The 26734-nt window shown below is 37.5% G+C and overlaps 2 protein-coding genes across 2 annotated transcripts; both read left to right on the plus strand.

Moving 5' to 3' along the window:
• The first annotated feature begins 640 nt into the window (after window positions 1-640).
• Window positions 641-12701, plus strand: LOC106132300 (serine palmitoyltransferase 3). The gene is made up of 9 exons (XM_060947856.1): window positions 641-873; window positions 1323-1523; window positions 7242-7396; window positions 8911-9103; window positions 10044-10271; window positions 10547-10778; window positions 11118-11292; window positions 11971-12141; window positions 12531-12701. The coding sequence occupies exons 1-9, from the start codon at window positions 739-741 to the stop codon at window positions 12631-12633; spliced, it is 1593 nt and encodes a 530-aa protein (XP_060803839.1). The 5' UTR covers window positions 641-738; the 3' UTR covers window positions 12634-12701.
• Window positions 12702-13494: 793 nt separating this feature from the next.
• LOC106132371 (SID1 transmembrane family member 1) lies at window positions 13495-26655 on the plus strand. Its single transcript, XM_060947639.1, has 19 exons — window positions 13495-13715; window positions 14117-14186; window positions 14579-14675; window positions 14960-15070; window positions 15797-15948; window positions 16376-16483; window positions 16765-16848; window positions 17267-17440; window positions 18144-18294; window positions 18647-18712; window positions 20941-21173; window positions 21821-21988; window positions 22319-22501; window positions 22796-22913; window positions 22992-23114; window positions 24480-24596; window positions 25222-25336; window positions 25839-25958; window positions 26354-26655. The coding sequence occupies exons 1-19, from the start codon at window positions 13630-13632 to the stop codon at window positions 26613-26615; spliced, it is 2538 nt and encodes an 845-aa protein (XP_060803622.1). The 5' UTR covers window positions 13495-13629; the 3' UTR covers window positions 26616-26655.
• The last annotated feature ends 79 nt before the right edge of the window (window positions 26656-26734 follow it).

Below are 26734 nucleotides of genomic sequence, written 5' to 3' on the forward strand. Positions count from 1 at the left end.
GATATTTTCTATGCCAATCATTTGTAGCCATTCCCTTCACCGAGATTCGTTCCTTGGCAAACTAAAACGAGAAAAAAATGCAATAACATAACTTATTAATATCTCGAATAACGTAACTCGAATAAATAACCTAATTATCGATAAGATTCTATGTTCGATGTTGTTCGACACTAGCACCCGTGTTTATGTTTTCCATGTGAATGAAATATTGAGAATATTACAATTTTCTAAACCACACAACAAAGAAGATTAAAAGTGATAGGTTTTTAAACACATTTAAATAAATACACTTTATGACAATAATTTAACCAAATATTAACCACTTGCCGGTGAAAGGTTAAATTCGGCTTATTTTTGCTTTGGCATAAGCCACAATATGCTATTGAACACTTTATTTTATAGTTTATTAACGATTAATATTAGCACAGCTTGGTAGAAGTCGAAAAACACGGGATTTCCTCGGAAAAACGTAAAAACTCACGTTGACAATTTCACAAAGAGGGTGCTGATAAAAGAGTGTAAACGTTTTTCGTCCGTAAAACCACTGTTGTGAGAAAGAGACAGATATATTATTGTTTATTTCTGAGTCAAGTTGAACAATTACGGCATTTTCATAGGATATTTCTTTATTGCTCTTCCCCTATACCTATTTATTTAGTTTGTGGTCGTTGCATAGCCGGAGTGGAGTATGCACGAATTTCTTATTGGCACATAGTGGTTATATTCTCTTCGGGCACAATGAGTCTTCATGTTGATTCAAGTAGTACCGGGAGTATTAAATGCGTCGATAAAGGAATACCAAAATTAAATGGAAAAACGCAGTTGCACAAAAATGGCTATTCAAATGGTTCACTGTTAGGCCATGGAACCGGTGTAAGTAATTTTTATTACAATAGAAGTACATGGGTATGTAAACAATTAAGGAGCGAATAACATTATGATGGGCATTTTCCGCCTACTACCAAAGAGACGACCTGACACACCTACTTTTGTTATTAGTTTATTGCAGTCCTTGTTACCTGAAAGCACGGAAATCAGCCCATTGATCGACTGACCCACTCCCACTACGTTATGGTGTAGCATTGTCGACGACATTAGCAAAGCTAAAAGTCTATATTTTACTGTTTAGCAACAAACATTATATATATATTATTAATGTTATATTATTAATGTTAACTTCTATTCCAAAATCTGTTACAAAAAAATTTTGTTCCTGTATAGTATTTTTGCTATCTATATTTATTAGAATTAGAAGAAAAATCTTTTTAAAAACATCTTGAAGGACTGTTATTTTTTATTCTTTTACATTTCTCTTATTTCAGAAAATGGTTAACAAGAATGAGGAGTCAAAACCACCACCTCCCATGGACTGGTCAAAGTATGACACATTTCCGGGCACATTTGAGAAGTGTTCACTGATGACTTTGGTACTGACTCACATTGGCCTCTACATTCTTATGTTCCTGGGCTTTATTAACCAGCTGTTATTCAAACCTAAGGTTGCCACTGAAAAAAATAGGGAGGTATGTCCTACCATAATCATAAATGGAAGTATATGTATATATATTTGATGGCCTCTGTGGCTCAGCGGTAGTACGCTTGTCTGTGACACCGGAGGTCCCGGGTTCAAATCCCGGTCAAGGCATGATGAGAAAAGAACTTTTTCTGATTGTCCTGGGTCTTGGATGTTTATCTTTATAAGTATTTATTATAAAATATAGTATCATTGAGTTAGTATCTCGTAACACAAGTTTCGAACTTACTGTGAGGCTAACTCAATCAGTGTAATTTGCCCCGTATATATATATTTATATCTTAGCCGAGTATTCCACTGCTGCACTAAAGTTATCCAAAAACCTGGTTTGGTGGAAAGCTATGTACTTGGTTAGAGCATCATCCTTTTTTTTTCTCCTAAGGTGAAATCCTTTTTATGGAATGCCGCCTGGGTCTTCACCCCGGGAGAGTGTGCGTCTCCTGGCATCTAATGTGCCAGCCTACCCACTGAAACCCCTCTGGTGTGCCCTTTTCGCCATTTTTAGGACATCATGGGATTGCATGGCCTTTCACCATGATGCCCTCTGGCTCCCTGGTGTGACTTGCCAGGGACTCTTACCATTTAGGCGACCAATAAGTTGCTGACTGCCCTTTTTACTTCAGGGTCAAAATTTGCCTCTAATGAGGCAGTAAGCGTGCACGATATCGCCCACGCCTTCTGCCTCGCTGTCCCTAGAGAATCATCCTGGGTAATTTCTAGTCTTATCTAATGTTTTATAGCATTTTTAACGTCTGACAGAAGAAGAGGGGTGTTTATTAGTTTGATGTGTCTGTCATCATAGCTCACAAACAGATGAAGAAATTTTAATTAAGTTCTTTATTTATTAATGGTGATCACGTGGTAATGTTCTTAGAAAGTTGTGGGAGTTGAATTTGAAACTATGGTAAGGGAAGACAGAATGTCGGCGAATATAGTTGAAATTCAGTCATTTCAATTAAAATTTAATAATATTTTAATACTTTTTGTGCCAGTAGTTCTTGTGTTTTGGTAATAGATGTGCATGACAAAACAATACCTTCGTAGTATTGCGATGTCCATCTGTTGACTACAGAACCGTTAAAAACAATTATAAAGTATCCTTTTCATAGCTGCGCATATTTAATTAGCTTAGAGTATTCTCTATTTAGCACCATTGATTAGGCTAATTAGATTTTCATTTGCGCATTTTTCGAGGCAAGGTATTAATTGTAAAATCACGTTAGTAAGTACGTAAGTAGTCTTTTTCTTGTACCTACATTAAAGACTTGTTATATTAATGTTTTGGCGTTTGTCGCAGGTCGCCTTGGGTTACCCCTGGGTCCACATTAATTGCGTAATGTCCTTTTTGGTTATTTATTACCCATAGCTATTTCCATGGTCAACTGATTAATTTTTACCTCTCAAATTCTAACTAAAATATTGTCTAACTAGCTGCATCCCGGGGCTTCGCTCTCGTAGAACTTGTATACTAAATCTAAATCTGTCCAATAGATTTTGTGTGAAAGAGTAACAAACACATACATCCTTACAAACTTTCGTATTTATAATATTAGTAGATATCTTATTTTATGGGCCGGTGGCTGACCTTCAACGCATCTTCCGTCATTATTGACCAGTTTGACGACATAACATCCATTTATTTTATTAGTAGGACGGACCTCAACTAAATAGTAGGTAGTTACTTAGTTGGTTTGTAAACACAATAGAAATAGTATAGGTTTATTGAAATAATGATTAAATTTTTTATTGTCATTGGATATTGTCCTTACATTATACCATTCCACAGAATTATATTATTATGTAAAATATTGTCAATGAGTAATCTTATTCGTACTACATTTTGACGGAGAATCGCCGTCATATCAGATTTTATCTTCCATTATCTCGTCCTCGTACTTTTGTTTCAAATTGGGGAATTGTCTTTAGACATACATAGTGAATATTTGAGTTTGTGTTTGAAATTAGTTATGCTTTGGTTAGTATGGCTCTGTAAGCCTCTTTGTTGAAATTTACTTCTGCACCGACACTAGAAATTATTTCCATCGAATCTATCATTCATTATTGTACCTACAATCATGGACGATATCGAATACAAGACTTCACACGATAGAAGGACAATAATTATAAGCGCGTGGTCGCATGATGTTGCTACTGTGCGAACAGTATCAATCCAAAAACAAATCAGGTTTTTGCCGAATGGAAGTAGGTACCTACTTTGAAGGTGTTATCGTCTATGGTCTAGTGAGCCTATTCTTGTGTTTTAGTTCAAGGTGACTTGTTTGCTACAGATTCCTAATCTGCCCGAAGGTCGAAACCATTACAGTTGGTTTGGTGAATGAAAACAATCGCATTCTTGTTACAAATTACGCTAACGTTTTACAGTAATCGTGTAATAACCGACATATATAAAAGAAGTAACAAGGAGCAATCCTATTTTTCTTGCTTCGCTGCACTGCCCCCATATAGGTACACTACTATTAGCGAGCTTTCAGTATTGCGCGAGCACTGTTTAATAAAGAGGTCGCTAATATTGCACCATTCTCTATTGCCCAACTATTAGTGTACCCCGATTCATCCATAGTCATTCAATCTAGGCTAATGATTTGTTCCTTCATTTAAATTATGGAATGGAGTACGACTCTTGCCAGCGACAAACCGAAAGGATCTATGCGTATTCTTTCATCTATTACACTAGTTTACAGTATATCTGTAGCCAAAATAATTTTAGCTGTTGCTAACTTTATATGGTATGCATATTTCAAATATGTAAATATATTTTTTTTATCAGCTCTAGTTTTTGAGTTTCAGCTATGATGTAAAAACAAAAAAAAAAACATACATGTATTTAATTAGAAATTATTTATTAAAAAATTAAATTATTCATTGGCTTCTACAAAACTTCGTTTCAAAGCTTTTCTCTGATGTGTAGATTTAGAAAAATGGCGTATCAGAGACCAACAATAGTCAGACATCATATCTTCTCCATAGTGAGCTGAGGAAATTTTTGGCACATGTATGAAAAGCAATTCCCTTTTTTATCTAGTGATTTAACAAACTGTTTCATGATTCCCAGCTTAATGTGTAATGGTGGAAGTATAATTTTGTCACGAGCTACTAATTCTGGATTTTATTGTGCTTTCCAGGCATCATATTTGTTCTTAAAGGCCAAACCCTTCTCACCCAATGCTCTCGTTTAGCTCTACTGTCCCAAAGGCAAATAAAACAGGGAAACTTAGTGTAACCACTTTGTTGACCGAGAAGAATGTTCACCATTTTTAAATCAACACAAATTTGCCACTGATAGTCATTGTATTTTATTTTATCCAAGACTAACGAGATGTTACAATATTCTTCCTTTAACTTTGTACTGTGGGCAATAGGTACTCCAGCATATTTATTTCCGTTATGTAACAGAATACACTTTAGACTACGTTTTGAGCTGTCAATGAATAAACGCCAATCGTCTGGTTTGTAATGTTTCAAGCCCATTTTCATCAACAAGTTCGTAATATCTGAACAAAAGGAAATATCTTTTTCGTCGGAAAAATAACACCGTAACTCTTTTTCTCTTTCACGATAAAAAGTTATTTTAGTTCCCGAGGTAAGTAAATTTCTTTCTTTCAGTCTTGATGCCAATAATTCTGAAGCTTATTTAGAAAGATTCAAGTCTCTTACAAGATCATCTAACTCATATTGAGAAAAGCATTTTGGCTCTTTTGATATATCTTCAAAATCAGGATCATTTTGTGATGTACAAGGTGTTCCAATGTCTTGTTTTAAGGGTTGAGATCCATGTTCAGGTACTGAAACGTTAGGTGAATGCGGTACCGGACCCTGAACACAAGTAGTACTTGGGTACTGCCATTTAAACCGTTTACATTCACACTACAAAAGTAACAGTCTTTGTGATGATTTTGTGGTTCTCGCGAAATCGTTGGTGTTCCAAATTTAAAGGCACTTCTTTTACCACTTTTCCATAATCTTAAATATTCCACGCACGATTTACACACACAATTGGGAGTCCAAGACTTGTCATTTTTATCCAAGAGCTTCCCAAAGTACTCAAAATAGGTATTTTCACTAACTCTGATATAACTTATCTACTGTCTTTAAACACATATTGTCCGCATATATAGCAACAATGATTTGGATTATTTAAGCAACGTCATTTTGAACTACTCATGTTGCAAAAACTTTAGATATTATTTACAATACAATAAAAAACGTACTTTATCGGTAAACAAATAAGCACAAATGATAAAATTCATAAAAAAAGTAACTCGAGCTGCACGAAAAATTTTAAGGGTAGATTTGACATAAACGAGTCATAAGTAAACACTATCAACCATCTAAATCACGGCAACTGACAAAAAGTGGAATTTTGTAAACTAGTGTTATAGATACTTCAGGCCTGGGTCCGGTGGTTGAGAACCAACGTCTATAATTAGATAAGCGATAAATATGAATCAGTTATATTTGTTGTAGTATTATCCTCTGTCCAGTATGCCTATATCATTTAACACTCACTGGCAATGATTGTGTAATGGTGTAATGATTCCCTCGTTAAAAAAGATAAAGTTTCAAGGCTGATTAATCCAGAGATAATTACTAAAAAAATACATGCTCATCGCGTATTTACTTAGTTACTAACTATTACTAATTGCATAATTAAAGTGTATGACATTATCATATCAACAACAAGGTCTATAGTTCCTAAACTGACGAATAGTTTTTGTTCTTCTTCAGCATAATTATGTATATTCGCCCACTGCTGTACATACGCCTTTCCAATATCTTTCCACCTAGCTCTATCAAAGGTTTTTCTGGCCCAAATTATCCCGGCATGGTTTTTTAAAGTCGTCGGACCAACGAGCAAAGGATCTGCTAGTAGCCCTCTTTCCAGCTCTTGGTCACCATTCCAGAACAGATTTGCTCCATTGACCGTATCTACGTCGCGTCCATGTGATGGTGTCGCTACGTAATTTTTCCCTTGTCCATGTTCATTTTCAGACCTACTTTAATTGACGCATATTATAAATCTGTAAGAGACTTTCGATTTCCGACTTGTAATTATTTTGTAAATAGCTTTTGCGCGGGGCCTCGTCGCCACCAAAGGTCTATTCTATATCTGTGCCAAATAACATAAATAAATAAACAAAATAAATAAATAAATTTCGTGAAAATTAATTCGGTAGTTTTTTAATTTATTCATTGCAAACATAAAAAAATACAAATAATTTCTCTATTATTAGTGTGGATGAGTCATAACATTAAATAAATACAGTAGAACTCCAATTATCCGAATTAATGGGGACCGGGACCCATTCGGATAATCAAATATTCGGATAATCGGATTTAAAAAAAAAATTGCCATTGGAGAGAATAAAAGCTACGTTTTGATATTGCACTATTTTTTTATTGAATTAAATGAAAGAAACATGAAATTTTCACATGTTTTAAATACATATAAATAAAATGTACTTATGTACAAGTTTAGAAATAAAAATCATTGTTTTTTAAACATCTCCGTCAATGTAAGCTGTTTTGCGGTCTTCAACCGTTTTCGGATTGATTGATTTGATTCGGATAGTCGGAGTTCGGATAATTGGAGTTTTACTGTACGAGTAAAATGAAACCTAGATTTTACTCCCATCGTCGAAAATAACTTTGCAGATTACTGATATTGATAATGTTATTTTTATTGCAGGGTTATGCGCCACTGTACAACCCGTTTGAACAGTTTTACTCGCGGTATGTGTATCGCAGAGTCAGGCATTGTTTCAACAGGCCCATCTGCTCAGCGCCCGCCGACGTCCTCTCGCTCATGGAACGGCAGTCTGACGATTACAACTGGTCTTTTAAGTAAGTTCAATGTAAATATGAATATGGCGCAGCATCGCCACATGTATTGGTTGAACTTGGCACGTGTCTAGATCCTCAATTATATTTACATGCGAAAGAAACTTTATTTTACTGTTATTCTTTATCGGCGATACTTCTAGGCCGATGTTGTAAGTTTTTATGAGGATTGAATTTATAACAGTTTATTATTCTTTTGTAACTTAGGTACACCCTGGCGAAGCCTTGATCTGTAATCGAATTATATGATAGAAAAATATACCTACCTATGTCGAGGGTCCAAAATTCACAGACAGAGACAATGTTAAGAATTTATAGTTCAAAGAAATTCCTTTAAGTATATATATATTCCGTCCGATTGACATTTATCTTTTTTAAATTGCCTTAGTATCCTGAGCTGATTCGAACGGAATTTATAATAGTTAATTTAAGTAGACGTGACGTTCAGACTTTAGATCTGATAACGAATGATAAAATTATCGAACAATTTTACTTTTGAATGACTCACTAAGCTCAATAATATTTTTCATGATGTATTGTGCCTATTATGATAATATTAGTCACTTTTTCTAGGATGAGTGTTAAGTTGAAGAATAAGCATAGGTTTCCTCAGATAGATTTTTTTCCTATGATACCTAAGATTGACGTCAGTAAGTTATGACTTATTGGATACTTATTGGATTTCAGACAAAAGCGTTGTTTACTACAAAAATAGCGTGATATCTTAATGATCGAAAATACGTGCACGAAATAATATACTAATGCCTTGGGCGTCCATAAGGTTATTAATGTTCGGCTGTATTTGACAACTTGTCTTTTTTAAAGAGGTAGGCTCTCGCATCTATACTAATATTATAAAGCTGAAGAGTTTGTTTTGTTTGTTTGTTTGTTTAAACGCGCTAAGCTTATCGAGGAAGGCTATAGGCTACATTTTATCCCAGATTTCCTACGGGAAACGTCAACAATGCAGGTGATAGTTGAATGAGTCGGCCATCTGCGAGCTTTCCACGCGAACGCTGCGCAAACCAACAAAGATATAGTAAAACAATGTACTAAAGATGTGAAGTACTAATTTTTTACCACAAAAAAGTCCGCGAGAGCATATATCTATCTCTTAAGGTTTACTTACAATAACCACTTTTATGTTCATTTTTTAAGATTATTTTTTCATTATAAATATAAGTTATTTTGAAACCAATTTTCTTTAATTCAGTATTAATCCTTATCCAAATAAATATGTTTATTACTTTCGGCTTTTCATGTAGACTAAAATTGCCATTTACAGTATATAAATCAGACGAATAGGTTTTGAGATATAGTCGTTATAAGCAATTTGCAGCGAAACATTTAAAACGGCGAACCAATGTTCTTTCTAATACGCGTGACCGCCTGACCGGAGGATGTTTGCAAAAATAAATATGATGCCCAAAATAACTATTCCACGCGGACGAAGTCGCGGGCACAGCTAGTTCTAAGTATAAAATTACTGATTTAAATTATAATTTATAAAATTGCAGATTTACCGGAAGGGTCTTACGGTGCATCAACTTAGGTTCATACAACTACTTGGGATTGAGTGGCGAGCGGGAGCCAGTGGCCGAGGCAGTGCGGCAATATGGCCTGACGCTCAGTTCGTCCCGGGCCGAGCTCGGGGAGTGCAAACTTCACAAGGAACTTGAGGCCGAGACGGCATCCTTTTTGGGCGTTGAGGTGAGTCTATAAAGATCTAACAAAATAGATAAAATATTACAGTTTATAAATCTAGTTAAGTACTTGGAATTATGTGGAAACGCGATACTGGTACTTTGACTAAAGCGGTAGAGCAATAGTATCACTATCTTTCGGCCTTGTAAAATATATAAAACATACATACATATAATCACATCTGTATCCCTTGTGGAGTAGACAGAGCATACAGTCCTAAAACGACTGAAAGGTCATTATAATAACTATAAATATGTATCTCGTAGTTTATTCCTTTTATAACCACATAGGAGAAAGAGATCCATGTGTTATACAATCATATGTAAGAAGTATAAGCAGAGATGTGGCAAATGGAAAGATGTAGTCTCTGCCTACCCCTTCGAGAATGAGACGTGATTTTTATGTATGTAATACATCTTATTTTAGGACGATGTTTCTGAGTGTTGTGCGTATTAAATTTTATTTTTATGCGCATTTTATTGTGTAAATATGCTTATTCTTTCTTGGCACATGCGGAGACCGCTGCGCTTTGGAGCTGCCTGAATATCACAGCATTTGCTGGCATTTATTTCTTGACATGAAAATCGGACTCCGCCATGGATCCTTGCCACAAAAAAATAGGTTTATACATTTCTATTTATTTATTCAGGGTATGGATTATCTAAATACTAAATGTAATTGCAATCTGCTGTTTCAAAATATTCATGCAAAATCCCGTTTCCCCATTCCTAGAGGAGGAACACTAAATCCTAATTTAGTGTTCCTCCTCTAGGTTGGCATTCGCTGTGCGTTGATCAGTCAGTGAAGTTTTTTTTAGAGATGTAGAAGTGGAATATTTAATTTTGTCCCTGCAATCGGCTGGCAAAAGTAGTATGAACTTTTAAAAAAAACATGTAATTTAGTTGCAGTATCTAGTATATTAAAAGCGTTAAATTTTTTGTTCCAGTCAGCGATAGTATTCGGCATGGGTTTTGCTACGAACACGTTGTCTTTGCCCGGGTTGCTCGGCCCGGATGTCCTGGCGATATCGGACGAGAACAACCACGCTTCAGTCATTCTTGGACTGCGATTGTCTCGAGTTACCGTAAGGGTGTTTCGACACAACGACGTCAGACATCTTGAGAAGATCGCGCGACAGGCTATTGCTGAGAATAAGTGGAAAAAAATTATCATCGTAAGTATACCTACAAAATAAAGGACGAATAGTGGCAATCGATAAAAGCCATTTAGAATTCTACGAAGATCGAAGCCATAGATTAAGCAAAGAAGATTTTTATAACAACAACGGAATAGCGGAACCCAGGCCCCGGCCAACGCCGAGTTGACAGAGAGATTACATAACAAAAACAACAGTACATACAATTATTAATTCTCCCTATTTCCCAAAAAAGATAAGCAAACGTCTAAGGGTTAAATGTGGTAGTAAAATTATTAAAAATAACATTGCAGGTTGTGGAAGGAGTATACAGCATGGAAGGTTCAATAGTGCCGCTGCGCGCTCTAGTGGCTTTGAAAAAGCAACTGGGGCTTTATTTGTACGTAGATGAGGCACACTCCATTGGCGCCCTAGGTCCGCACGGCCGCGGAGTCACGGATTACTGGGGAGTACCGCCTAGTGATGTGGACGTATTAATGGGAACCTTCACGAAGAGCTTCGGCGCCGCCGGGGGATATATTGCTGGTGAGTTAGTTGTCTTTACTCGAAAATTAGTCACTTTGTGGGCACAATCTTTTAGAGTTAGACATAGTGAATTCATAATTTGAAAAATTTGCATACTCATCAAGCATTCCTTAAGCATCATACTGTAAAAATCTGAAGAAGAATATTCAACTCACTCTTAGTGTTCTCGTTTTCTCATACAGAAACATTCCGTTTTTGCAGCGTCGACTGCGTACACGTTTCTTGAAAATACGCTAGTGTGAAGCCGCTCTATAAAGATAATGTTGCCAGTCTATGCTGAATTACTTTTGATCGCAACCGATTTTTAGTGAATCATCTCCACAATAATGCTGTTGGCAGGCCCGGCCCGCCTCATCAACTGCATCCGCGCGGCGGGCCACGCGTCGGCGTACGCGCACAGCATGGCGCCGCCCGTGGCCGCGCAGGTGCTGGCGGCCATGCGGCTCATACGCGGCCCGCGCGGGCAGCGCCGCGTGCGCGCGCTGCGGGACAACACCCGCTACTTCCGGGAGAGGCGAGTACATACGCCTTGATCCCTTACGCGGAAGTTCTCAGGGAAACACAGAGCCTACAGCCTCAAAAAGGCTGAAAGGTCACATTCAGCTGAATGGCTTAATGACAGAACTGAAATTTAAATAGCGACAAGTTGCTAGCCCATCGCCTAAAATAAGAATCCCAAGTTTATTGGCTCTCCCTTGATTGTCTTCTACAATCTGCATGGAAGCCTGCACTAGATGAGTGTGTGTCTATTCCATTAGTTGCCTTTTACGTCGTCCATAGAAAAAATATGGACTGGTTCTATTGCGGTTATTGTAAGTGACGGGAATCACACCGCACTTTATGAAGCTTATCTCGATATTACGAAGAACATTATCACTATCCTCCTAGCGTTTGTTCCGATTGCGTCAACCCTGGCATACCGGAGACGCCTAAAAACACGATTCAGGAATGATTAATTCGAATTTTTACACGTAGCGACTCCCATTTGACCTCTGAAAACCTTGCAGCAGGATGTATTCCCTTTTGTGTCATGGTAAAAGCTGCATTAGATGATGTGCTCATTCCCTTAATCGGATTTGATGATATCCATAGGAAAAAGATGGAGTGGATAAATTCTAAAGTGCCGGGTACCACACGGCACATTCATCTTAATCGTAACGGACTCTTTATAACGTAAATCAAATGATTGTAGATTACGTGAGATGGGAGTAGTAACGTTCGGTCACCCGGACTCGCCTGTGGTGCCGATGATGGTGTACACGTTCAGCAAGATGGCGGCCACAGTAGAACGACTCACCGACAAAGGGCTGGCCGTTGTCGGCGTCGGATTCCCCGCCACGCCGCTCTCCAAAGCTAGGATAAGGTGAGTTTTAAACCGGAAATTATGGAATACCTCTTCTGGATACCAACAATTAATTAAATTCTTTTATTAGGTTGGTGTAATAATGAAAAAATGCAAAATTAATTTTAAGATTCGGTTTTAAAATAAAGAAATATGATTTAAAAAGAATAATTTTTAACTATTTCAAGAAAGGATTATTTAATAAACGTGTTGTGAATTAAGTTGTCCAAAATATTTTTACTGTTGTACTGGCTACTAAGCAAAAATAAAGTAAAATAAGAAAAAAGTAGTGTCCTGAATTTCTCTTTAGTTCTATTTTTATTTTTATCCTTGATGTACATACATATATAAATAACTAAATAAAGATATGAAGAAAGAAAGTAAAAGAAATTATTTCGACAATTCAACAGGTTCTGCTTAAGTGCGGCGCATTCCCGCGAGCAATTGGACGAATGTCTGCGCGCAATAGAGGAGGTTGTCCACGAACTGGGCCTGCGGTACTCCCGCCAATAGCACTGCACTCCACTAGTATTACATATGGTATTCACTATACACATTTAATAAATTATTTTGTTTTATTATTTAGACTTTCATTTACATAATCATATATCATTATCATCGCTAACTTACTTGGTAATACAGTTTTTCCAAATCCTATCACTGGCACAATGCTTTTACAAAGTCATGTTTTAAGTGTCCATCCACCCAGTCTAACGTCCTTTTAAGAAGTGATGTTCAAAAGAAACCTATCATTCTATGACGCCAATAGATTTAAAACTGTTATACCAAAGACATGGACAAAGTGCAAAGAAATGTCGAAAAGCGGACTCTAAGCAAAGGTGCAGTCGGGAACATGCAAAAATTTGAGAGAAACTTATACCATTACGCAGTTATTGCAACCTCTTTGAATACCCATTTTGAACCCATAAAGTTCTGTGACCTGTGATAGACATGCCCTCAAAAGATATTATGTCCATCTTGGTATGATGAGAACATGATCCAGGTCGGTTGGTATTGGTATCGGAACGAAAGTTTAAGTTCGAATTCGTCCAAATAGTCTTAATTTTATTATCCACCCAAACCATAAGTTTCAAATATGGCCTTATTAGAAAAACAACAGTGTGATGGTAGTTATATAGATCACCGTATATTACTAAGAATAAAAAATATTGTTAAGATTTTGATAAATGAAAAAACAACCTACAAAACTAATAATAGAAAAAATCGCTTCCGGCAAACCACGCGATAGTCGATAATGGAAGCTTTTTTCATATCAGTCATTCAGTATTACCAATGAGATAGCAAATATTTTTCATCACCTACATGTGTCGCTTCCCAATATCGATGACACATATCGTTATCGACAAAGATTACAGGAATGATAAGGTTCTACAATAGCCGCTCAAACCGTACCGGTCACCAACGCAAATGTACACACATATATAGAAAATTTAAAAATAATTTCGTGAGTGGTAGATAGGCACAATGCATGATTGAATTCACTGAAGGATGTATCGAGTGTGGTTGTTCTTTTTGGCGGCAGTGGGAGGCAGCTGCGTGTATGCAGAGCAAAACATCACTGTTATACGTATGCGGTGAGTTAAATATTATTGTTATTACTGTAAGCATCGCCTTACACTGTTACTTGTTGAAAGTACCCGTCGTAGGTGTTTTGAATTTGTAGCATAAATAAAAGAGTTATTCCTCGCTTTAGATGCATAAAGTAGAATACAGGAAACAAATGATAGATAATGTAAGCATTTCCTTGAAACCGATTAGGAGTGGACAGCTTAGCAAACAAATCTTGCCCGGACCGTACATTCTTGTTTGCTTGTAATAAATTGTAACAATAGTTGCTAGTCAAGTACTTAGTGTAAGAAGAAAAGCAGTTGGCACATTAACTTTACTGTTTTCAAACAATAAATTTCTTAATGACTTAACAAATTTACTTGATTACAAATTGTACCGGAATGTTTAATCAGTTTCATAATTCCAGATTAGACTTCGAACAAGAACACCGGCTGACTGTAGACCACACGGTCGAGTATATCCTGCAGTTCAGGCCAGTAAGTTACGTCGTATTTTTATTCTTATAAAAGAGGGTAGGTTCTCAATACGAGTGTATGGTTAAGAAATGCGAAACTGGCTTTTAGACTTGTGCATGCATTTTTTACATTCCATTATCATGGTCCAGCGCGCCTATGGCCTTTCTTTTTCCGCGCAATTTTGAATAGCAGTATCGTTTATTGTTTTCCTTGCAAACTGGAATTTATTTTTAAATATGTAAGATGTTCTCGCTTATTAAAATATTATTATTTTCTTAGTGATTTTCCCGATTGCGTCGTTCTCCGGGCCCGGGTTAGCCTATGACCGCATTATCTAGGAGTTGTCCTTATCTTATCCGAATAATGCCGGGAAACACACTTGAGTGTAATTATGTATGGAATGTGAATTTCAGAGTCAATCAGATGCAGAGTTTCCGAGTAGAGTGTGGGTGAGCAGCCTCGCCGGCGACTTGAGCAGACCGGTGCTCATTACTTACCGACAAAGAGCAGGTACAGATCATAAATGTTTTTCAAAGAGAACATATAGACCATTTTACCATAGTACTTACTTATTAGCATGTTCCACGCTAGTTTGTTAATCTTTTTGAATGTTGATGGAAGTATAAAAACGTATGATCCGCTATTCCAGAAATATGTTAAGTTATGCTTGAGTCCTAGTTTATTATGCCCTACGATACCTATCTATTTATATTTAACACAGACCAAGAAAAATTGTTTTGTTATAAAGTTTTTCTACAACAGTAATCGTATTTATATTTTTTAATGAAACATAGGAGCGGGCACATGGCAACTGCCGTACGAGTCGGGGGACACGCTACAACACGAGTTCGAGAGGACGCTGTGTCCCGACGACGCAGCCAGCTACAACCAGTCTAGCTACTGCGGTAATTTGATTGTAGTGTGTTGACAACGTACGTTCGTAGCTCTGACGGCCTCTGTGGCGTAGCGGTAGCGCGCTTGTCTGTGTCACCGGAGGTCGAATCTCGGTCAGGGCATGATGAGAAACGAACTTTCTCTGATTGGTGTGGGTATTGGATGTTTATCTATATAAGTATTTATCATAAAATATAGTATCGTTGAGTACGAGTACGATGGAAGCTCATCGCGATGAGATTGGGCCCTAATGATGCAGTTAGGTATGGCTAACTTCTTTTCCAAATCACACCTCCGAATCATGGTAACAATAAAACCGTTACGTTAAAACTTAGTGTAGGTACGGTTGTACGGTTGATACATATGGTAAAATTATGGTGATATAGACGGCGTGATTACGTCGAGGTCCGAAAAATAATACGCACGTACATTAATCACGCTTTTTCTCGGAGGTGTAGGCAGAGACTACATCTTTCCACTTGCCAAGTTCCCTGCATACTTCTTTCTCTTCATCCACATTTTATAACTCTATTCATGCAAGCTCGTCGGTTTGGGTTACTCTTGACCTGACCCTTACAAACTTAATAAAATCAAGTCTATTTCCTGGAGGAGTAGGCAGAGACTAGGGACTACGTCTATCCACGTCAACACGGAATCTTGATGAGTTTATCCTACTGTGTTATATTAAATTGATACATTAATGCAGATTTTGTATGCTTGCTGTTTCGCATGCGCAGAAGATGCGGAGGTACAGCAAGAGGCGCGCGGCGAGTTCTCGCTGCACGTGGTGTCGGCGTGCGCGCGCGGCGCGGCGCTGCGCCTGCGCGTGTCGGCCGCCCGCGACTGGCGGCTCCACTACGAGAGGGCGCAACATGTTTTTATTACATTGGTAGGTTTGTAACTAATATTATATTATTATATTTGGACTACCGAGTTTTTACGAGTAATAAGTTGTTATATTGTTGTACTTTACCATAAAGCGCTGTTATCATTTTTCTTAGCTTATTGTGGCGGTAGCGTTCATCGTATAGAGGCGGAGGAAGAGGCGTATAGACGTGATTATATGTTTGTATGTTATATACTGAATATGTTGGTTTCCTCTCGATTTTATATGAAACTAACTTTTTAGAAAAAGAAGCCCTAATAAAAGATATAATGACTTCAGCGAAATTAGCACCCGGTACCTACCTTGATACGGCTACCTTCACCACTTTCCACCAACCAATATTGTATCCAATTACTTCTTCCTCCTGCCTTTAGTCCCGAGGTTTGACGTTGACCAACATTATTGAACATTAAATGAAGTCTTTCACCAGACGGCGCCCCGGGTGCATCACTACCGGTTCGCGGACGAGAAGAATGTGCGGCTTGTAATATCGTCTACAGACGACGTGTGTGCCATTATTGCCGTCCAGAACATTACTGTAAGTTTCCAACAATAACATTTATCATAACCATACACTAACTTAAAAATTGTTTATATTTGTTGAGCGTCAAAGTGTAACTTGTTGTTTTATAGAACATGCTTAGGCCAATTTACTAGATTCTTATGAGTTTCAAGTGATTGATAAAGCCTTTTAGAAATTTTATTGGAATTAACTTTGGTATTTTCAAATATATCTCAAAGACATTTATATACTCACTGACACACTTTTGTGAATAAGCTCAGAAATATTGAAATAAAGAAAGTGTTCTTTAATTGCAGTGCCCTATCGGCGACATGTTGAATGACGTGCAGAGTTGGTCACAACGGATGACGGTGCAGCGTTCGGGCGCAGTCCAACTTTCGGTAAGAGAAAACGTTATAATTGTCCTTAACAGGTTACTTATGGTCGTATAAAAAACTTATATTCAGATTAATAAATTACTTCTTTACAAACTTGATGGTTTCAAACATTTGTGAAAAATTAATATAGAGACATTAAATGCTAGATAGCATATGAAGATTCATGCATGTGAAGATTCACATGCGGGTAAAAGAATGATTTTGAATGGTGGGAGTTTTTTATGATGAGATCCTGCGAGAGAATATGCGATTCTGCGACAAGCATTATTGTTGCTCCCGTTCGCATTTGGATGTCGATTGGTTAACCAAATCAAAGGTTTACGTTTAATATTAGAAACTTCGACATCGTGAAGGAGTACCTAACTGTTGTTGTAAAAAATGATAAATTTCCTCGCTCTTATAAAATTAATCTGATTTCCAGCGCGCCAACTACCCACATGGATTTTACATTGTGGCGTTGGTTCAAAATACTGACTCGCCGTGCACTGGTGAGACCGAAGAGTCACAGGATTGGCTGTGGCAGGAGATACTCGGGGATTTCCATGTAGCTCGTAATCCACTTCCCAGGATTAAGGCACTAGACCTAGAGATCAAGGTATGTTTTAAATTGTTCAATCTTCTTCCTCTTGGCATTCGTCCCGTTTGCGTCGTCATAACTCTGGAGAGGAGCCCGGGTATGATTTTCACTATGGATCTCAATCAAAGGATTGGGTGAGTCAAGTTTTTACACGAAGCGACTGTTATTTGATCTCAACAACCTTTGCACGGGAACCCAAACCGTATTGGCTCGATCATGGTTTACATGCATTGCCTGAAACTATAGGTTCCCCTCACTGTAAGAGTATCGATTTGTAAGTATTCAAACTTAAACACAACTTTGTCCCGTAAGTCATTGTTACATTGTTGAGATGGGATCCGAACCATATTTTACATTGAGTGCCTCACACTCAATGTAAAATATCGAAAAAGTATAGCATATCTGCTTATAGTGTACATACAGACTTGACTAAAAGTAAATTACGCCAATCAAATCATCAAACTGTGATGTTGAAAGCAACAAAGTAGTTTGAGGAAACGTTCAAATTCTTCTGCCCATTTCTGCTGTCGGTTAGGGCAATTCTGACTTAACTGATGAATTGTGTATTCAAATATAAACAGGTGACTGATACCCTAAATAAGGGAGTCTTAGGTCTGACTCTTCCCTTCAAAGCAAAGTATGCTCACGATACACGCCAAGTGCTAAATATGTTTACGCAATAATATATTGGATTTCCTTCCAAAATATCGTTTGGTTGCAGCCATCACTGACAATATCGCAGTACGTGCTAGCCACAGCGGTAACTACGGCACTGTTCCTGGGTTTCTACGTGGCGTTCTTCTTGCTGGTGCTGGCGCAGCGCTGGTCGCCCTTCGCCAAGATGGTGCGCCCTCGCGCTGTACTCGCGTCAGGTGAATTTACCATATTAATAAAGACTGCTGATTCTGTCTACCCTGCAAGATAGACGTGATTATATGAATGAATGAATATAATAAAATTAAAACCGACTTCAGAGAACTAATAATAATTGAAAATTAAAATAACAATACGTCTTAGGTACCTAGGCGATTACTGTGTTGCCTAACCTACCTACATCAATTACTTTTTCAAGTTAATTTGGCCTACTTATTGTCGGAATTTAAATTAACCCCCTTTTTCTTAACAATAGCTTTTAATCATTATATATTATTGTCGTGAGTGTTCACACATATTGCTGTAAAAAGATACTCGTATATTGATGTTTATATATGTTTTCTTCTTCAGATATTCAGAACGGGGGTCAGACTGAAGTGGACGGCGGGCCACGGCAACGACAACGGCGTGACTCTAGTGCGTATGAGATATAATTACTACGCTTTTATTAGCTTGGGTTGTATGTATGTATGTATGTATGTATGTATGTATGTAACGGAATCTTTGAGCTTAATTTTCACTGATTTCTAAACGTCTGATCAACTTGAAACTTTGCACACGTATCAAGGACCGATGACAATGCAATATTTTGATAAGAGTTTCTCATTATCCTTATTAAAACTGCCAGGATTAATAAATTCATTTTTAGATCCTTCGTATGAGAGTAAGAGAGACAGAGATAGCACCAGTGCCAGTAATCTCCATACAAGAAACCAAGAAGTTCTGACGTATAATGAGTCAAAAAGAGATGTAATATATTTCCATATAATGTTACTATTAACCTGAGGCTTCTTTATTTCATCGCATTGCTCCATTTAGAATTACCATTAGAAACCATAGTAGAATTAGTAGAATATTTTAAAACAATAAAAAATATATAAGTAATAAAACAAAAGTAATAAATGAAAATTGAACAACTAAATTTACAAAAATACAAGAATAAAGTTACTACCTACAGAACTTTGCGATATTTAATACGTATTTAACATATTAATGCAATTCTTGAATTAACATTAGGTATCTTTTGCCTATTTATAATAGCAACACTGTAATACTCGTTTGGAAAATGAGTGACAGTTTTTATGTCAAATAAGTTTTGCAGTAAGTTTTGATTGAATTCGATTCGAACACCTGTAAACTTTCTTTCTGTTGTTTTTTACCGGTGCCTGTGTATTTACCTATTTGCACTTTGTTTTGTGCTGATAACTTGTCGTTATTTGGAGTTTGGAATCTTCCGTTGAGTCGAGCTTTGTTCTTCCGGATATTCGTGTAATTTTATCATCTGAGATTGGACTCTTGACTGTGTTTACTGTGTTGTGCAGATATTTTGAGATAGGACTCCTGTAAAAAGTACCTTATTATTTGAGATAGGAGTCCCAAGTTTGTGTTTGTTTTTGTGAAAGACAGATTTTACAACAAAAGTGCCACGATGTCTTCAGATAAACTTTGTTGCGTTCCTGGTTGTAAAGGCAGTGGAGGTATGTTTGAAATATTTTTGTTCCTGTATCAATCTGCCTCTTAATCTTATGGTTTGATTCCTGGCAAGGCCACAATCGAAAATTATTACGTTTGCTGGATAGTCAAAAATATTATTAACAGTGATTTATCACTATAAAATTCTTTTCAACTGGGTTTAACAATCATCATACATACATATAATCACGTCTATATCCCTTGCGGGGTAGACAGAGCCAACAGTCTTGTAAAGACTGATAGGCCACGTTCAGCTATTTGGCTTTAAGATAGAATTGAGATTCAAATAGTGACAGGTTGCAAGCCCATCGCCTTAAAAAGAATCATGATGATGAGAATATTATGAGATTTAATCCAATCAGGCCACATATAACTTTAAGAAAGTTAGTTGTGAAAACCTCCGGCGATGGGCGCATGGTTGGGAAAGTCTTTTCTAGTAAGATAGTTATACCAGAAGTGTTAACTTCCAAAAAATAATTGTATAAAAAAACTAAAAAACTACCCGTTTTATTGCAAATCGAACTAAAAAATAGAAAATAAATAATAGTTTAAAAAAAACTAAAAAACTACGCTTTTATTGCTAATCAAACTAAAAAATAGAAAATAAAAATTAATGACAAAGGAATTCAGTAGTAGCAAGTCGAACAATCAGTTATAGTCAGTTGTAGTAGTAATTACCTCGGATTAAAATTATAACAAAATTAAATTTATAAACAAAACAATTTAAATCAGAGTAAAAAGCGTGGGGTGCATTTTACTTCATTTTCATAACTCTCTTGTCATAAATATATGCTAATAGAATGATTTTAATATTTACTACACCAGGCACCCCACGCTTTTTACTCTGATTTAAATTGTTTTGTTTATAAATTTAATTTTGTTATAATTTTAATCCGAGGTAATTACTACTACAACTGACTGTAACTGATTGTTCGACTTGCTACTACTGAATTCCTTTGTCATTAATTTTTATTTTCTATTTTTTAGTTTGATTAGCAATAAAAGCGTAGTTTTTTAGTTTTTTTTAAACTATTATTTTAAAAGAACTTTATTATAGTTACTAAGAAAATTTTACATAGCATAGACATAGCTACATTTTATTATATCAATAAATTGTCCGAATAATATTTTACGTATTTTGATACAAACATAAATGCTGTATTAATTTCTAGCCGCAACATTTGACAGCAGTGATATGAGCGACTCTGATGAAGAACCGACTCCAGTTACGAGAACCACAAATGCGTCCCCCACCACGCCCGCGTCTCCTGCTTCTCCCACGGCAGCTGTCCCCCCCTCCATTACCCCCGCGTCTCCCGGCACCCCTGAATCGCGCGATACCGTTGACGGCCCCGCGTTGAATGGGGCAACGACACAGGAGAATGGAAGAGAAACTCAAGCAGAGGTATTGTTTTCGTCATAAGTCTAGAGCTTCATTTCAACATAATAAATGTTTAATATTAAGTAGACTGGTTAATTAGATAACATATTGCCTGGCGGCAGCGACACGGTGGTGGCGCGATCCGACCGATATCTGCACACCTCCTACACTAAGGCCTCAAACATACATTCGTAACAAAAGCGACTGACACACTTAAAGTAGGCAAGTTATTGTTGGTGCAGAAAAATGCTCGTCGGTCAACTGACTTTAGTCTGGTGAGATTGTTTCGTGGACACGGCTGCGTGGTTGCGGCGAGTTCGTACCTCTATTTTCACACTATTCTGAGGCCACATACTTACATGTAACAATTAAGGCACTCACTTCGTTTTCTCGATCAATGAATTGGAGTAGGACAATGCCCGTTTGTTCGGTCTGCCAGCTCAGCTCCAGCAGCGGCGCTGTCTCGTCGTCGCGTTCCGACGGTTATCTCCACACGCTATACACTTATCCTTATAAATGTAAATAAATATTACCAGAATGAGTTAGCGTCGAAGTAAGTTGAAGACTTGTGTCGCGAAACACTAACTCAACGATCCTATTTTTTATAATTAATACTTATACATATATATCATTATACATTCGGCTATTAAGTAGACTTTTAATTGCTGAAGGAACCAGTTCGTCCGTTCGGCCTGCCAGCTCGGCTGCGACTGGCGGCGCTGGCCCGCCGCCGCGGCCGCGTGGTGGCGGCGCGGTCGGACCGCTACCTCCACACGCTCTACACTGTGGCGGTGTTCTACGCGCTGCCTGTCATACAGTTCGTCACCGCATTTCAAGTCGTCAGTATATTTCAACATTTTTTTTTTACTCCAACTAAGTCATATGGATCTTTATGCTTTTTTTAGGCCAGACTGTTAAAGTTTTTTTCAACTCATTTTGCATGAAAATGTTCCAACATTCTGGATCAGATCAAGAATCGGTACTTTTAACCGACGACCTTGCTTGAAAGAGTTTTGAATGTGGATAAAGCTGAAGAAGTTACCTAGTCTCTGCCTACTCCTCCGGGAAAAAGGCGTGATTCGATGTTTATATTATCTCAAGTACTTTGATATTTGTACAAACTTACAACATAGAAACTTTCGCCAAAACTATAAAGTAAATCTTTGCAGTTCCTTAACGTATCCGGCTCATTGGACACATGTTACTACAACTTCTTATGCGCGCACCCCGCCGGGGACCTCAGCGACTTTAACCACGTCTTTAGTAATACTGGCTATCTTCTACTTGGGGCACTGTTCCTGCTGCAAGTGAGAAGGAGAAGGAACACACGGAAACTGCAGCCCAGGCATGAGGTGAATATGTTGTGATTCGTTAAGAGATCGCGCAGTTAATACGTAATTAGTTCTCAAGCGGCTCCAATAACGTAGCAATATTGCCAACTTACTGCTTGGTACACCGTTCCTGCTGCAATTAAGAAGAAGGTTGACGTCCATAAAACCGAATTTCAGAATAAACGAGGTGGATGTGTTGTGATTCAATATGGATGGCGCTGTTAATAATTTGTTTCTGAGAGTCTTTAACAACGATTCTAGGAACGATGATTGTATTGGGTGGATTAAAGACATGATGTTTAATTTGTTTTCTAGGATTACGGCATCCCGGCCCACTATGGGCTGTTAGAGGCGCTAGGTGTCGGCATGATGGTGGTCGCGTTACTCTCCGCCAGCTACCACGTGTGTCCCAACAGACTCAACTTTCAGTTCGGTAAGTACCTAAGGCTATATTTAGGGTATTAATTATTTGGACATGTGAATTAGCTATAGAATTTGACTTTGGTTTCAGACACGGCATTCATGTACGTGCTGGCAGTACTGAGCATGGTGAAGATCTACCAGTCGCGGCATCCGGACGTCAACGCGCGCGCGCACGCCACCTTCGGAGTGCTCGCCGTGCTCATCGCGCTGGGTACGTGAACTCACGAGCATGAGCACGAACTTACGATTCATCTTCGCTACGTTTCACACGCAGGTTTAATTCATAACGCGGTAGAGCCAATACTGCAACTTGCTAGCCTATCGTCTAAAAGAAGAATCGGAAATTTATTTTCCTTTTTCTTGATTAAACTAGCACAATTTTTTTCCCCCGATACGAGCACGGATGAATATTTCACAGGATAGTCACGGTTAATGTATAAAGAGCCTGTGTTTCTTTTTAATATTTTGAAATTATAATGTCGATATATTTGACTCTGCTTTTGTAATAGATTCATATAGGGATATATTGAAAATTATTGCTAAATCATCGGGCAAAAACTTTAGGTACCTACATTTTAGTTGACTCCTGTTTGAAATTTTTGGAACAGCGCATGTCGGCCTATCGATTAACCTCTCAGCTGCTGTGGCGCATATATGCGCCACTACCCTAATCAGCTGTGGCGCACATGTGCGCCAACTGTCCGAGACAACTTAAAACTCGATTTTAAGCTTAAAATACATATCGTTATGGTTTAAAATTGTTTAATTTACATTCCAAACATACTCAGCAACCACAGACAACAGAAATTAATCTGTTACTTTAAAATAAAAATTGTTGAAAATCAGTTCAAAACAGACCCTGTTTCAAAAGTGCGTGACCTTGAAAGATTTCTTTTGAAAAATATTGGATTTTTTAAAGAAATAATATGATTCAATTGCAAAAAGTGTGTTATTTATTAAAAATAAGATAAATATGAAGTTCATCTTGATCATATAATACCTAAAAACTAATTTTATGTGGTTATAATGTGGAAATAAAGACAACTATAGATCACGCAAGTGTTTTTGTTGAATGTTGTAACTAAAGGTCTAATAAAGTAAAATGAAATGAATTTATTTGCTATAATATGGTGTTATAATATTCAATACATATCTAGCTTTGACTGTACAATAGTATTTTATTAACTTCAAAGAATAGAATAGAATAGAAGAATAGAATAGATTTATTTTCAAAATTGGATACAAGGTATCACTTATTGACGTCACATAACTTAAATCTAATTATAACTACTACCGCTTCCAAAGCGCATGTGTAGAAGAAGCGGCGGAACAAACTACACTGCAAAGCAAATATTACTATATTTTAGCAAATATTAAAACAAGTCGCGCGCTTCATTTTTCGTTCAAATCTGCCGCAGTTCTAGTGTCTCGGTAGTACGGGCGCTTAGCATCTGAGAGGTTAAGGTATGAGAGACCTTTTGGGAAAAGCCTTTGGCCAGTTTTGTGGCCGAGATAATGATGATGCGAAAATCAGTTATCTGCCCGGGGTATTACAAACTGATTCATTTTGTTTCAGTGGTGTGGGGCGTGCTAGGCGGCGGCCCGCTGTTCTGGGGGCTATTTACGGTTCTACATATCTTCGGCTTCTTGTTGCTCTCATTACGTATCTACTATCTGGGACAATTTCGCTTTGGTAAATTAAATAATTTTAATACTAACTATCGCCAGCGTGATAGTTCATAATGCCCATTTCCGTACTCCACAATATATGTATGTATGCAATTTCATGATTATCAGCACAATTTTACTTTGAAGCGGTACTTAACAGATTAACAACTTATTACCGCTACAAGGTTCAACTTCTTCAACAACACCTACAAAAAGAAACGGATTGAACGTCACCTACAAAAAGCGACTAATTTAGCGCATTTTTCGCAAATCCCACGCGGAACTATAGTTTTTACTGGTGTTAAAGGTAAAGGCCCTATGTCCTTCTCCTTTCTTCAATTGTATATACATGGTATTTCAAGAAGATTCATTCAGTAGTTAACTCGTGAAGAGGTAACAAACAAATAAACTCACTTTCGCGTTTATAATATTATGGAATAAGAACCTCTCTTTTTTATTTAACGTGCGTTTAGGCTCTAGGCTAATAGAGTTTGTGCCAAGAGGGTTCAAAGATCCTTTGACCTCCAAATCATGTGATTCCAATGGCAGCTTAGCATAATAAAAGTTTGAAAAAGTTAACATGCCACGACTGAGTAACTTCCCACGGCACAATAGAAATTAAAACAAAACTTTTGATAATTATGTTGCAGAGAAGCAGAGTTTGCAGACGGCAGCGCTACAGTTATCGCGGCCTCCGCTGTATACGCCGCGCCTCGTGGCTCTGCTTGTAGCCAATGCTCTCAACTGGGCCTTCGCACTTTATGGGCAAGCACTTATTTCCCCTACTTCTTACCTTGACTTCATATTATCAAAATTTTAGACATGGCTTCAGTCTGCTTTTATGACGGAAAACTAGGAGAGCTTAGAAAGCAAGGTTAAAATTTAGTGAATTTTCGTGCTGAAAAGTGTAAGTGTGTGTAAGTTTAAAGCCACAAAATAAACTTTTTATAACATCTCTCCACTTTATCTACTGACTGATCTAGATAGAGATGTTTTGTATCTGTTAAATATAGTGCAAGTAATTTGCTTAGCCAAATATGAATACCGTTATTTGCCGGAGAAATAGGCAACTAAATTACTCTATGGCATGGAGTATCCGGGGTGACATCATCTAAGCTCCTTAAAAAGTCCACCACCTCTATACGCAATCTTGGCCTGTATGTATCCAATATTCTTCTACAATCGATAAGGTGTAATAACTATGTCACAATGAATTAGTAAAAAATAGCATCCGGGCGAAGTAGACTAATATCATGGTTGTCCACAGGTTATTCACACAAGACGGGGACTTCGCGGGCCACCTGTTGACTTTGCTGCTAGGGAACACGCTGCTACATCTCATGTATTACTTGGCCATGAAACTCTTCAACGGTGAACGTCCAAGATGGTCAGTTACAAATATTAGTTTTTCAGTGTTTTTAAGTTATAAAGATTTATTTACCTGTTTCTTTATTATATCACACAAACGCCTTCAGTTAAACTTATCACCTTACTTTAATGCACTTTACAGTACAGAAATATGGCGCCCTCAAATTTCTGTACTGCAAGACTGGACATAAACATTTTTGTTGCCAATTAGCATGTAGGCAATATTTGTCTGTACGAAATAAACGTTCTTAGTAAGCATCGAAGAGGACAGCGTTGGGTACATTTTCATCTCAGAGAAAAGTAGGCACTGTTCCTTGGGATTTGCGATACTAACTTAAGTTATAGTAAGAAATAAATTCTTAAAATGGGATATGACTTTTTGTACAGAGTATACGTCACTGTTGGTTTTTGTAGGTACGCGTGGTGCTACGTAGCTGGCGCGTCAGCGGCGTGGGCGCCGGCGCTGTACTTCTTCCTGGCGGGAAGCACCGACTGGTCGGCCACTCCTGCGCAAAGCAGACATCTCAACCACGAGTGCCGCGTCCTCAGATTCTACGACTCCCATGATCTATGGCACTTCCTCTCCGCGATAGCTCTCTATCTAACATTCAACGTGTTCCTCACGTGGGACGATGGACTGACGGCTGTCAAGCGAACCGACATAGCTGTATTTTAACTTAGTTTGTTTACAATAAAAATTTATATTATTTTTTAAATTACTTTCTTATCTACTTCGAAATTTCCTTTTGAAACATTAATGAACTTTATGAAAATAGCTATATACGTCGATAAAAA

The sequence above is a fragment of the Amyelois transitella genome, chromosome 14 (assembly GCF_032362555.1).
Source record: "Amyelois transitella isolate CPQ chromosome 14, ilAmyTran1.1, whole genome shotgun sequence".
Lineage (NCBI taxonomy): Eukaryota > Metazoa > Arthropoda > Insecta > Lepidoptera > Pyralidae > Amyelois > Amyelois transitella.

Bases quoted from the DNA above. Each gene is read 5' to 3' on its own strand.
- LOC106132300 (XM_060947856.1), top strand. From the start codon at position 739: ATGAGTCTTCATGTTGATTCAAGTAGTACCGGGAGTATTAAATGCGTC. The intron at 10,272-10,546 runs GTAAGTATACCT...ATAACATTGCAG, and splicing joins AGTGGAAAAAAATTATCATC to GTTGTGGAAGGAGTATACAG. The intron at 12,142-12,530 runs GTGAGTTTTAAA...ACAATTCAACAG, and splicing joins CTCTCCAAAGCTAGGATAAG to GTTCTGCTTAAGTGCGGCGC.
- LOC106132371 (XM_060947639.1), top strand. From the start codon at position 13,630: ATGTATCGAGTGTGGTTGTTCTTTTTGGCGGCAGTGGGAGGCAGCTGC. The intron at 13,716-14,116 runs GTGAGTTAAATA...TCATAATTCCAG, and splicing joins ATCACTGTTATACGTATGCG to ATTAGACTTCGAACAAGAAC. The intron at 18,713-20,940 runs GTGCGTATGAGA...ATTAATTTCTAG, and splicing joins ACGACAACGGCGTGACTCTA to CCGCAACATTTGACAGCAGT.